General features: G+C 40.2%; 1 protein-coding gene across 1 annotated transcript in view; it reads left to right on the forward strand.

Moving 5' to 3' along the window:
• Positions 1-13,720, forward strand: part of lrp1bb (low density lipoprotein receptor-related protein 1Bb) — a 281,139-nt gene that overhangs the window by 199,823 nt on the left and 67,596 nt on the right. The window contains exons 36-42 of the mRNA XM_042426612.1: positions 6,659-6,793; positions 7,097-7,226; positions 8,328-8,454; positions 8,615-8,766; positions 9,356-9,480; positions 9,729-10,100; positions 13,065-13,254. Of these exons, the coding sequence (XP_042282546.1) occupies positions 6,659-6,793; positions 7,097-7,226; positions 8,328-8,454; positions 8,615-8,766; positions 9,356-9,480; positions 9,729-10,100; positions 13,065-13,254 (1,231 nt within the window). The remainder of the gene's footprint in view (positions 1-6,658; positions 6,794-7,096; positions 7,227-8,327; positions 8,455-8,614; positions 8,767-9,355; positions 9,481-9,728; positions 10,101-13,064; positions 13,255-13,720) is intronic.

A 13,720-nucleotide genomic window follows, 5' to 3' on the forward strand; every position in this document is an offset into this window, starting at 1 on the left:
GTGTAAAAGGGTATATACATACATAGAGTTCAAACCACATATGTTTGCATGGATATTAACAATTCTTGCAAAAATAGAAAAAAGTGGACTTTCAATTTATTGTGTTCTGTGTTGCCCCCCTAAAGTGGTAAGGAATCTAGTTGAGAGGCTCTGTAGTGGGCTTTATAATGACAAGTGGAGAGAAAATTGATGACACAATTATTATTATGTTTTTTTTATTTTATTTTTGGGGTATTTTCTGCTTCTATTACATAGTGTCATTGTAGGGAATAGAAAGGAAATGAGTGGAGAGAGTGGCAAATGACATGCTACAAAGGTCCGCTGCCAGAATTGAACTATGGACGCTGTGGTTATGTGGTATGAGTTTTAACCATGCCGCTGGGACAAGGCTCAATTATTGTTATGTTGCCCGTGTTACCAGTCATACTACACTATACACTATCAACTGAAGCAGGAAATTACAGTTTTGAACTTAACAGATAGAAATCATCTAGCAAAAAAAAGTGATTCGCGTCTTTCATTTTCCTTCTGCAAACTACAAATTGTCAAGAGGGGAAGTACATTTGACACATCACAGTTTTTTTGTTTGTTTGTTTTTTTAGTACTGCCAAGAAATTAGAGGATTTTCAAAATAAAAATTGTGTGCATTTACTTTAGAATCACCGAACAGAATACATTGATGATCCTTTAAGCAATATTTCCAGGTGTGCTGAGATTTTAAGGTATTTTTTTGCATGCTAATATTTTTTTTATTACATGAAATGCATCACTCTTAAGAAAGCAGTACTTAACTGGTTAACTAGTAACTAGTTAACCGTCACTATTGTTGCTAAATTACATTATATAACACAACATATTTCTCTTCTTTGTCTTTATTTCCTACAGTACAAACCTTTCAGTCTTAAAACAATGAAGGCGAAGGAAAGGTCTTTGTTATACTGGGCTCTATGCTTATGAATAATGGTCCGTGGGCTTGTGGAGTGCAGCATAGATGAAAGAGTAATAAGTTCACATTATGGGCGAACCTCAGTATGAATAACATAAAACTATTTCCTCACAAGCCTCTGAAGCAATCCTAATACAAAGCAATTCCCAAGATATTGTATCAAATGAAGGTACCGTAACCTGCATTGCAAAGCATGAACCCGATAGCTTGTGCTGTCATTTGTTACATCCCTGCTTCCTTCTACATAATATATATGATAAAAATGATAGATTTATTGCACCAACAAATGCTATGAATATACTATAGGCTGGTAGTGCTCCATATATGTAATAGGTTGCCACTGATGCACGATAACAAAAGCTGTGTAAAGGAAATTGCATATGCACAACTGAAAATGGAAACAAACTACATACACACAATAGGGTTGATATACGAAGGATTTTAGAAAGCAGAAAAGCAGCACCAGATAAAGATAGCATGTTTGGGTAATTCCATATGTATTATATAACTTTCCATTGCCGGTTTGCGAAAAATGACGGTAGGGAATGTAAATTTTTACAAACGGTCGCTGAAACCGGTTTAGTATTCCCAACTTAGAGGCAGATATTAGACTTTGCTGTCAACAGTTGTCACTAGAAAGGGATTACTATCTACCAACTATTATCAACAGAAGGGAGAAAATCACAGAAAACACTGTCCACATCAAAGTCTGGGAAGTATCTTGATTTACTGTGACTATGACGTTTAAATATGTCTAAAATTTTGCTTTATTGGAGGAGATGCAGTGGATCGAGGCTATAACCAAACAGTGGACTTTGCAACAGGAGACCACTGTTTGTTTCCCATTTCTAATTGCAGGACGTTTTTTTTAAAAATCATAACTGCAATCGCCCCCTAACCTTAACCCTGTGGTTATTATTGTAGCATGACGATGAAGGTCACCTAACTTTAAGGAAGTAGTAATTAACCCACACCACATTTTATCAACACAACAGTGATTGGTATCGGTTTTAGAAAGCACAGAAAAATTATATTGTCCTGCCGATTACTGCCTGCCGCCAGATTAGACAACACTTCTGTGAGTCGTTCTGGAGAGCATGGTCAAATGACATAATTGGTTGTTTAATTCGGAAAACCTGATGGATATCATCGAGTCTCAGCAAATAAAACCAAAACTATCTGCATAGCCAAAGGAGGTCAGGGGTCAAAAAATGTTTTCTTTCTAGCCATGGTTGATTGGTCAGTCCAGACTGAAATATCTCAACAGCTGCCATGAATCACCATGCAGTTTAGTTCAGCTATTCATGTGTGCCTCAGGATAAATTATAATCACTTTCTTGATCCCTTCTTTTTTCATCCAGGGCCATCTTCAGGTCAGCTTTCCAATTTGTCCAACACTTTACTTACTCACTTCTGTTACAGAAACTGCAAAGAGATGCCAAGCTGCCGCTATACTTTGTGTTTATTGCTAATTAGCAAATGTTAGCATGCTAACACACTAAACTAAGATGGCAAACACGGTATGTAAATATGTTGTGTTATGTACATTATACTTACTTAACATCAGCATGTTAGCATTGTCCTTTTGACCATTTTAGCATGCTGACATCAGCATTCAGCTCAAATCACCACTGTGCCTACATAAGTACAGCCTCACATAGCTGCTAACATAGCTGTAGACTCGTCCTGTTGTGGTTTGGGGAAACTGATCTTTTACACATTCAACAGCTGGTGGTAGGTATTCAACTTCCCTCAAATGACAGGTCGCTGAATCATTTTTCAGCAGTCTCAACAAATCAGCTCCATTGGGTGCACATGCCCACTGTAATTACATACATAATCACATATAAGTACTGTTCTTTACTGAACTATGACTTTCCATATTGACTCTCTCTCTTTCAGATGGAGTCAAGCAATTAATCAAGTTTATTTGTCACACATATTCATATAAGGTACAATCACAGTGAAATGTAATCCCGCCAGTTCCTTCAATTTGTGCAGTAAAACGAGTTTAAATAGAATAGTAATAAATACATGTGGCCTGAGGGTAGGAGCTTTTCCTGAGCCTCTCAGTGCTGGTCTGGTATATATGGTACCTTCTTCCTGACCACAGGCGGAAGAAAAGGCCATTATCCAGGTGATTTGGATCCTTACTGATTATCCTAGCCTTAATCTTGCTGCGCCTGGTGTAAATATCCTTTAGGCAGGGTAGAGTAAGGCCTGTTGTATGTTCAGCCGAACAAACCCCTCTTTGCAGGGCCTTGCAGTCCTGTTCAGTGCTGTTTCCGTACCAGGCAGTGATGTTCCCTGTCAGGACCCTCTCAATGGTACAGGAGTAGAAATTCCTTAGTATTTGAAGGGATACCCAGAATTTCAAGCATCTGAGGTGAGATGTCTCCACCTTGCCTTTCTCACCACTGAGTCAGTATGCAGCACCCAGATCAGGCCCTCAGAGATGTGGACACCAATGTACTTGAGCTGTCCACCCTCTCCACTGAGGACCTGTTGATATTAAGGTGGTCGTAGTACCTTCTCTGCTTCTTCCCAAAGTCCACTATCAGGCACTTAGGCTTGCTGATGTCTGGGAATAGGTTGTCCTGACACCAGCAGGTCAGTTCCTCTACTTCCTTCAAGTAGGTCTTTTCATTGTTATCTGTGATCAGGCCCTGTGTTAAGGATGAGGGTAGAAGAGATGTGTCCACCAACCCTCACCACCTGGGGTCTGCCCATCAAGAAGTCAATGATCCACATGCACAGTGAGGTGTTTAATCCCATGTCTTTGAGCTTTGTGACGAGTCTGGGGGGAGCTATGGTGTTAAATGCTGAACTGTAGTCAATGAAGCGTAATCTCACAGTAAGCTCCCTTTTTTGTCCAGGTGAGATAGGGTGTGGTCAAGGATGTGTGCTAAGGCATCTTCCCTTGATTGGTTGGGACAGTAGGCAAACTGTAGTGGGTCCACTGCAGTGTTCAAAGCACTTCAGCACTACAAAGGTGAGTGCCACTGGGCGGTAGTCATTAAGACAGGCTGGTCTTGTTTTCTTGGACCATGGAATGATGGACTTCTTGAAGCAAGTGGTTATGACAGACTGAGCCAGGGACAGGTTGAATATCATTGTGAACACACCTGCACTAGTTGGTCAGCACATAGTTTGAGGACCTGCCCACTGACACTGTCTGGTCCTGCTGCTTTATTGGTGTTCGCATGCTTGAATGCCTTCCTGACATTATGCTCAGAAAGGGTGATGGGTGTGAAAGGTGCACCCATCCATCCATTAACCTGTGCTTCAGCTGTTTTTGCTTGTTGGCTTCCGATGGTATCAAAGTGAGCATAGAGACACATCAGATGGTTCTGGTAATCCAACGGTTTTTAGTTTTGGGTACAATTGCTTCTGTTCTTTCACAAATTAAATCCACTGATATCATCAGTGATGTTGACGGTGGTGTCCTGGAACATGCTCCAGACTGCATCATGTAGTGCAGACTGTAGGGCAGCCTCTGATTGGCCTGACCATTTCCTGACCTCTTGACCTCTTGCGTCACTGGGGGCATGCGTCGTAATTTGTTTACATACTTTGACCGTAAGATGGCCACATGCTTGCTCTTCCTGAATGCGGAATCACTGCGATTCCAGTCTGTAGCTGTTGCCATGTAGCAGTGATCCACAGTGCTTATTCCTCTTGTAGCACAGTCAATATGTTGATGGAAGTCAAGCATAACCTTCTTAGGGTTAGCCTGATTAAAGTCTCCAGCAACAATAAGTGCAGAATCAGGATTACCGGTCTGTCAGTGGGATGTAGGCTGCTGTGATAATCACTGATTTAAATTCCCTTGGTATAAAGTTTGGTGTGCATTTGATTGACAATAACTCCAGATCAGGTGAGCAGGGACGGGATAGCATTTTAATATTCCCAATGTCACACCCATCCTTGTTCACCATAAAGCACATGCCTCCTCCTTTTTTCTTGCTAGAGTCCTCTATTCTGTCAGATCGGTATACAGAAAAAGAGTCACCTGGTTGAATGGCACTGTCCAGTATTCCAGGATTCAGCCAAGTTTTGATGAAACAAAGGACATTACAGTTCCTGATATCCCATTGGAAACTGATGCAGGCATGGAGGTCGTCCAGTTTATTATCCAACGCCTGTACATTGGCTAGCAGATGCTTGGCAGAGAAGATCCATGTGGCTGGGATTGCAGTCAGTGTTTAATCCTTCCACGTTTGCCTTGTGTTTCCTCCAATGTTGAGATGGATGCAGAGATAGATACAGAGATGGTCTTACTTGTCTATGTGGTTGGAATCATAGTTGGTGTTTATCTCTTCCACCTTTTTCTCGATGTTTACTCCAATGCTTACACTTGAAAACCTTGACTGGCTAGGTAGCAGAGGCAGCAGGAGGAGAGTTTACAAAGTGGTGAGTTGACCATTTCCCTATCCTGATAAATGGTAAATGGACAGTACTTGTACAGCGCCTTTCTAGTCTTCTGACCACTCAAAGCACCTTTACACTACATGTCACATTCACCCATTCACACACATTCATACGCTGCACAGGTACAGGGGCTACCATGCAAAGTCCCAACCTGCCCATCAGGGGGAATTAACTATTCACGCACATTCATACATTGATGGCACAGCCATCAGGAGCAATTTGGGATTCAGTATCTTGCCCAAGGACACTTTGACATGCAGACTGGAGGAGCCGGGAATCGAAATGCCGATCTTCCGATTAGTGAATGACCTGCTCTACCTCCTGAGCCACAGCTGCCCCAAGTTACTCTTAGTCATATGTTATCATTGTCCAATATTATTCACAAAAAGTACAACTCAGTCACAGAGTTCAGGAGAACAAGAGCAGGTTACGTTGCTCATTACACAAGTAATAGTCACAATTCCGTCCATTATCCAATTACTACCAAGAGAGCCTAAAATTTAATTCTGAATATCAGTTACTTCAAAGATCACCAGCAATTTTGTCACCACAGCTTTTGGAAAAGAGAAAATAAGTGGTGTCCAAAACAGAATTAGACATTGCCATAGTACAGAACTAAATTGACGATTGTCCTCCCTTTTATGACTTTCAGCAGGTGAACATGCAAATGCATTACTAAGCCCCTCCAAGAGCAGCAGCTGATAGCTTACGCATATCATTTACATGTCATTACAGAAGCTAGGCTGCCAGAGCAGAACAGATGAAAGCCCTGCAGCTGTATTCTGTCATATATGAGCTACGTGTTAACAGAGTGTGAAGGTAGCAGGAACAAGAAAGTGCAAATAAACATATAACGCCCTCTAACCTCCTAACAACCTGTACAGAGCCAAATTGACAGGAATGCACAGAGATGCACTTTCAGTCTACACCAGATATAAATTACATACTATTTCATATGCTTATTTAATAGGGCTGTAAAATCAGAAAGGGTCCATAACAGTTTTACCAACACCATGTTTTGCATGAAGCAATATACTGCCCTGTAAAATTTGGCTGACAATTGCCTTGCCTGCTCAAGCACTGTATGTCAACAAAGAAATGTGGATGAACTGTGTGGGTATTTTCACCATCATACTTTATAGTCCCACACAACATTTGGTGAAATGGGCCGTGCTGCAGTAAAATGTGGTTTCATGAGCTGCTTTGTTTGAGGGCATAAATACTTTTGTGGCAGCCACATTCATTATCCCATTTTGTCTTGTCATTAACTGTATTTTGCAGGAAATGACACTGTGTACTGGACAGACATGGGCCTGAACAGAATATCCCGGGCCAAACGTGATCAGACCTGGAGGGAGGACATCATCACTACTGGCATCAGCCGGGTTGAAGGCATCGCGGTTGACTGGATTGCTGGTTAGTATTGCGATTCCCTGGGCCCTGGGTTGTATTACTGCAGACAGTTAAGTTTGTATTGATTGCTGAAAATTCTCATTTTATGTGCAATGTTTAGAGTTATGGCATTAAGTTGATGTTTTTGCCTCAGTGACACAATAGGGTATCTGCCAATCATGAATGCACATGCAAGATTAGTTTTAGTGTACTGTATGAGTATGTTCATGGTGGGGGGTGTTTTCATGTCTTGTCCCATTGAGGATCAATACACTTCTGCTGTATTTACACACCTTATTATTGATTTATTGTGTTATTTATACGCAGGGAACCTTTACTGGACAGACCATGGTTTCAATCTAATAGAAATCTCCCGTTTGAATGGTGCTTACCGCTCAGTGGTCATATCTGAAGGACTTGATCAGCCCAGAGGCATTGCTGTCCACCCACAGAAGGGGTAGGCCATGTCTTGTTTTGTGTTTTGATGTTTGTGTTTTCCCTATATCAATGCACTGTTGGATGTAATCATTAACATTTCTATTATCAGTGGTCCAGCAGTATAAAAAAAAGGTTTATTGTAGTCAGATTGGCCAGAAGTCATTCTTAATACTTCCCCCTCTAGAAACTCATATATTGTAAATATAATGATTGGTAGCATGAAAATATCTTATCTAAACCAGGTAATGACCACATAAAATGGTTATTAATGTCACAAGGCCCAGCAATGGCCAATTCTATTGGACAATGAACTGGTCATGCTGAGTGGAGCAAACGGGGGAGAACTTACTTTATCTTGAATGTGTCCAACAATAAATATATCAGCTGGCAAACATTATTGAGCAATACAAACTAATCACAGTTAATGTTTATTGGTTTTGATATGTTGACAGTAATGCAAACTGAAAAGCTGGATTGTGGTTGGTCCTTATTTTTCTTAAAGTTTTAAAAATATTTTATTTTGTGTTTAATATTTATTTATAATTATTGTTTCTTAGTGTTAAAAAATGTACTGTAAACTGTTTTAATATAATTCACACACACTGTCATCTGTGATAGAAAGTTTTTAAACTGTAAAATATCCTTCCCAAGTATCTTTGTCACACCTGTTATACCTATACCAAGGAACATTGCAAAAAATATTTTTAAGAAGGATCATTGCCAAAAATATTCCCCAAAGGTTTTCCCCAAAACATAGATTTCACTAATAAATGGGAGATTGTTAAATGTTTTACAATTTTGATAACTTCCCATGCAACTCAGATGGACAGTCATAATATTGATATAATATTTGGAGTAGAATTTATATATTTTTGGCTACTAGGAGGCAAAAGAACACAAAAACAAGCAACAGACACACAGCCCTATGATTGCCTTATCAAGTTGTTCAGGCTTCATAACAAACAACTGCCTGCTTACATGGTGGTTGAAAGATTCAAGGTCTTTGTCCCTGGTTATGACTCTAAATCAAGTGTTTGTTAATTAATAGTATCTACACTATGCACTATATTGCAAAAATCAGTGCGTTTGTTACAGTGAGTGCTGTTACTATGTTGGCCAGGTATCTCTTCTGGACTGAGTGGGGCCAGAACCCCTGTATCGGCCGCTCCCGCTTGGATGGTTCAGACCAAGTCACCTTGGTCAATTCAGGCATTATGTGGCCCAATGGAATTTCCATAGACTACGAGGTACAGTTATTTTTTTCCTATGCACATCGTCATCAACCTCTTTCCCTTCCACTACACTCCTACATTCTGTACCTCCTACCTCATCTTACTCTTCTGTGACACAGATATGACCATGTGTAAGAGTTTTGTGTGTAATATGCATTTTAAAATTGCCTTCCAGGAAAATACATTATACTGGTGCGACGCCCGCACAGATAAGATCGAGAGGATCAACCTTGAGACAGGTGAGAGCCGAGAGATTGTACTGTCAGTGGCCAACGTAGACCTGTTCTCAGTGGCTGTGTTTGGGCCTTACATCTACTGGTCTGACAGGTAATTTATTATTTTCTTAAATGCCTACACATGCATTGGCCTGCAAAGCCTGCGATACTAACCTGACATTAACCCCTCCCTTCAAAAGTCTCATGTGAAAACATTAGGAACGGCAATTCCACATAGCAAGGGTCACCTCCTATTTTTGTAAATACTCCAGATAGAATTCTATGGCATCAGCAAGAGCAGCTCCTTCCACAACCTTTTGTAAAAGAGGCACAAAGATAAATTTAATGATTTCTTATGTCTTTTCATGAAGTTACACACTCCTGCAGTTCTTTGCAGCAGTGTTGTAAGATCTCTGAAACAGCAGCAGGTTGAAACACGTTATAAACTATTGGTTGAGTTTGCATGGTTTTTAATCTGTCTTGCATTGCTTGAAGTATCCTCAACACTTTGAATTGCATGTCAAAACTGAGTGATTGCAGTTTTGGATTTACCTTTATTATTGTCAAATAAAATGTTCTATCATTCTATCTATCTAAGCTAACCATTACCCTGCCTCAATGGAGAGTCTGAATACAGTGTGCTTTCTTCTCTGAAACTAAAATCACTTATTTTACCTCCCGTCTCTCTTGGTGTGCTTCAGGGCCTACTCGAATGGTTCAATCAGACGTGGCTTCAAGACCGACACCAGTGAGGCTGTGACCATGAGGAGTGGCCTGGGGGTCAATTTGAAGGACGTGACAGTCTTCAATAGAGGCAGAGAGAAAGGTTGAGGTTTCAGCTTCACGGTTTTATATATTCACAAAATTACATTTACAGCCATGCTTACAGCTTATTTTGAAAGGCTGTTATAATAGCCACACTGCAGATATGTGGCTGCTACATTTTGCCATTTGATTTTCATCTGCAATTCCACTATGCAGTCATATGCAATTTAAACATGATTGCATAGTGGAAGAAACCAAAGCAAACCAGTATTTTAACATGTGTTGGGTTTTGAATATTTGATATCATAGGCACCAACCCCTGCTCGAGGAGTAATGGTGGCTGCCAGCAGCTGTGCTTTCACCTGGGCAGTGGTCGCCGAACCTGTTCCTGCGCCCATGGCCGCTTGGCAGAGGATGGCTTTGCCTGTGAGCGCTATGAAGGTTATCTCCTCTACTCTGAGAGGACTATACTGAAAAGCATCCACCTTTCAGATGAGAATGACCTCAACTCACCTGTCCAGCCTTTTGAAAATCCTGCTCTTTTCAAGAATGTCATAGCCTTGGCGTTTGACTATAGTCAGAAGACAGCAGGGACCAATCGCATCTTTTTCAGTGATGTCCATTTTGGAAATATCCAGATGATTAATGATGACTGGACAGGGAGATCTATTATTGCAGAAAGTAAGTTAATTTCACATTCTCTCCGTTTACATTATTTGTAGGTTGTTGTTGATGCTATTAATAATAACAGGCCTTCTGCTACTATACATGTTCACTTCTTATGCCCATTTTAGGAACTACACATTTACTACAGTATTGATGGTGGCATGGTGGCAAGTATTGCACCCATGATGGTCCTGAGTGTGGTTTGGCACAATGTGGTGTAGGATTAGTAACATTTGTGTTTGTTTATGGCTGTCTACAAGGACACATAACAGCTCATGTTTCACTTGCACTTTTCACAAAATAACTGCTAACCAAGGCGTATTTCTACCCTCAAGGTCTATTTTCATCTGACTTATGTGTAACTACATTGATTGTGTTTTGGTATGTGAGTGCTGCTGACATGCCTCTAGTACACAGTGGTTCTGTGGGTGAACAGATCCACTTTAGACACTGACTCAAGACTGCAGCAGCTGCTGTTGTGATGTGCTGCACTCAATACCAGAATGGTGTAGTGTTATTTTTAATGCAAATTTAAATCTTATGGGACAATCTTGTTTAGAACACAATATTCACTAATTATTAGCATTTACGTAGGAGGCAAAGAATTAATAGCATTTACCTAGATGCACATTTCCTCTTCCTCTCGTCAATTTTTTCTGCTGTTTCTCCCCTGTAAAGGCCATTTAACACAAAATCAGTATGATATAATACCAATGTTTGAATGCTTTCCGCTTACTGACTGTCACAGATTGAATGATGGGGCCAATCCCTCTCTATTCCTTCACTAAAGCTCAGTCAGTCCTGTCTTGATAAGCATGACTGGAGTCAGATGAACAGCAAAAGCCTCTGTTCTGCTCGGCTAGCATCATCTGCCATTCTGTGAAGTTTCCACTGGGAGCAGAGCTCAGCACCCCACCCCCACCCCATCCACCCTCCCCCCACTAGGAAACTGGCAGAGTGTTACTGATCCACTCCCACCCACCCCCCCGACCCCTCTCACACACCCCTGCTGAGGGAGCTTTCTGCTTATTTATTATCTTCTAGAGATGAACAAGCGTTATTAGAAACCATCTGTCGGGATTTGTAAGTGTCCTTCATACCTTAGCATATTTACAAAATGAGGAATCAAAGTGGTGCAAGGAATTAATTTTACTACAATTTTAATTTTTTAATCTATAATACAAGACTGTGTAGTTCTTTTGAGGAATCCATACTCCTTTTGCTGGAATCATCACCCTTAGGCAGCATCTAAAGCAAGACTCTCCTCTTTTCCTCTTAAAGTTTCTGCCTGCATCCCGTCATTGAGGAAAGGTGAAGATGTTAATCATCCATATTTCCCTAATTAAACTCCATGTCCCCCATTAATTACTCCCTTGCCCCGCCAACAATTTGTGAGAAACTCCAAGCTGCCAGACGGCTTTTATTGCAAACTATTAATTAGTAGTCAGCTGACTCAGGTAGTGTCTTAAGTATTTTAGAGTATGGTTTATGGGTTTTTAGATAAGGGGATACAGGCAAATTATCTAGCATTGGCCATGTGTATGCAAACGTCAAGAGTTAAAGAAAAGATAGGATTACGGCCAAGATAGTCGTCATCATACAGATGTGAATAATTATTATGTAATAATTATTATTATGTGAATAAAGGGGTGTTGTAAAATTCATTTCATTATTTTAATTAATTATTTTGTCTTCTTTTATCAATTTTGTTGCTCTCATTCAACTGACACCCATATGTAGATAATCCCTTGGCCTTTTTAAGTATGAAAGGTAATCTGTTCTTTTTGTCGAACAACAAACAAATGTGCCAGTACATAAAAGAGTTAGACATGGACAATTGTATACACAGAACCTGGCTCACGCAGGTGATGTTTTCAAAGCCCTAACAAAGCCAATTCTCTATCTGGCTGACAAACTGTGATATCTGACTGCTTTGGGTCTGGTGGCTTTGTAAAGTGTGGCTTTATTGAATCTTAATAAATGGGATTTATCGGAGAAAGAAACAAACTTTGTTTTCATCTCTTCGGGGAAATTGTTTTGCTTCCTCTATCTGATTAGGGGCATATTAGTCCTTTTTAGGTTTCTGTTGCCCTCCACAAGAACTATTTATACTGGGGGATTTAAATTCATTTAATTTTTTTTTTTTTTTAATACTAGGTTGGCAATCTCTACTACTTTTTGCATGGTGTCATTTTCCACTGCTACAGGGTGCAAAGTTGTGTTTTTTTCCTAGTATTGTCTTCTTTTTTCTCCCCCCTAACAAAATGGAAACAATCCTTCAATCATAAGTTTCCATGAATACTCTACAGTGGTCCATGGGGAATAGTAGCCATATTCATGCATTAATACATGACAACTCAACAATACTATATTACTGTAGTTATTCTGACCTTCCTCATGCAACATTAAAGCAGTGGAGGTCAAGTTTAATAGGTCAAAGCATTGCAAAATAATCTACAGTAAATAATGAAACATGAATAATGAATAATGGCCAGCTTTTCTGTCTGTAGTCCCTTCCTGTAAATCACATTTTTGTTCCAACCTGGGGGCCGCAAAGTCCTTTTCATATTCTGTGTTTAGGAAATTGGTTCCCAATGAAAACATTCAATTGGTGAGTGACCGTTGCATCAACAAATAGGTGTCTGACCAGCATAGTGAGGCATGAAGTTCCCTGTCAATCACCAAGAAAGCATAATGCCAATTCTAACACAATTGGAGCCTGCCATCTGTTACAAGCAGAGTCAGTATTTTCACCAAAAATCTACACTACTGTAAGCAACTATTCAGTTTAGTGGCCTCAGGCAGTGGCAGACAAATTAAATTTTTAACTATGTGTAGATCTTTAACCAAGGACACATAACACGTTATGTGCTCCCCAGGCCTACCTTTATAAAAGAATGAATGAAGAATTTATGCAGTGTCTGAGTTGGGTTACTTGGTTAGAATTTGAGCAGAGGTCTTACTTGTCTGTTCATTTAGATGTGGGTTCAGTGGAGGGCCTAGCATACCACCGAGCCTGGGACACCTTGTACTGGACCAGCTCCACTACTTCCACGATCACCAGACAAACTGTGGACCAGAAACGAGTGGGTGCCCTTAGCCGGCAGGCCGTGGTCACTCTTTCGGAGGAAGACCACCCACATGTCTTGGCTCTGGATGAGTGTCAAAAGTCAGTAGCTCTTCTTGGTCTTTACAATGTTTTTTGTCTGCAACATACAGCATATATACATTATCTGCTCTGTAAATCACATGTCCCGTGTTAATGTTTGAGAAAAATCTGAGATTTTTTTAATTTTATGTTTTATGGTTTGATGATGGCACCCCCTATCTTTGCATTAATTCATCAATATACCATTAGTTCTCAATCTACATGGATGGAGACAGCCAGGCAGCAGCCTGCAGCACAACACAAGACTTGGAACAACAACTAGATCCACCTTCCTGCCTCTCTCTTATATAACTTACAAAAATGAACACACGTCTTGTTCTGCTGACATTATTTTTGACTGCAAAAGCGGATGATTAAATGTGATTTTTAGTTGGACTTTAAGCACTCTCTCACTCTTTCCAAATTATTGAATCACTCAATTAATTCAAAAAATGTCTGGATCTACTGTAAGTCAAGCCTTTGATAC

The sequence above is a fragment of the Thunnus maccoyii genome, chromosome 11, assembly GCF_910596095.1.
Source record: "Thunnus maccoyii chromosome 11, fThuMac1.1, whole genome shotgun sequence".
Lineage (NCBI taxonomy): Eukaryota > Metazoa > Chordata > Actinopteri > Scombriformes > Scombridae > Thunnus > Thunnus maccoyii.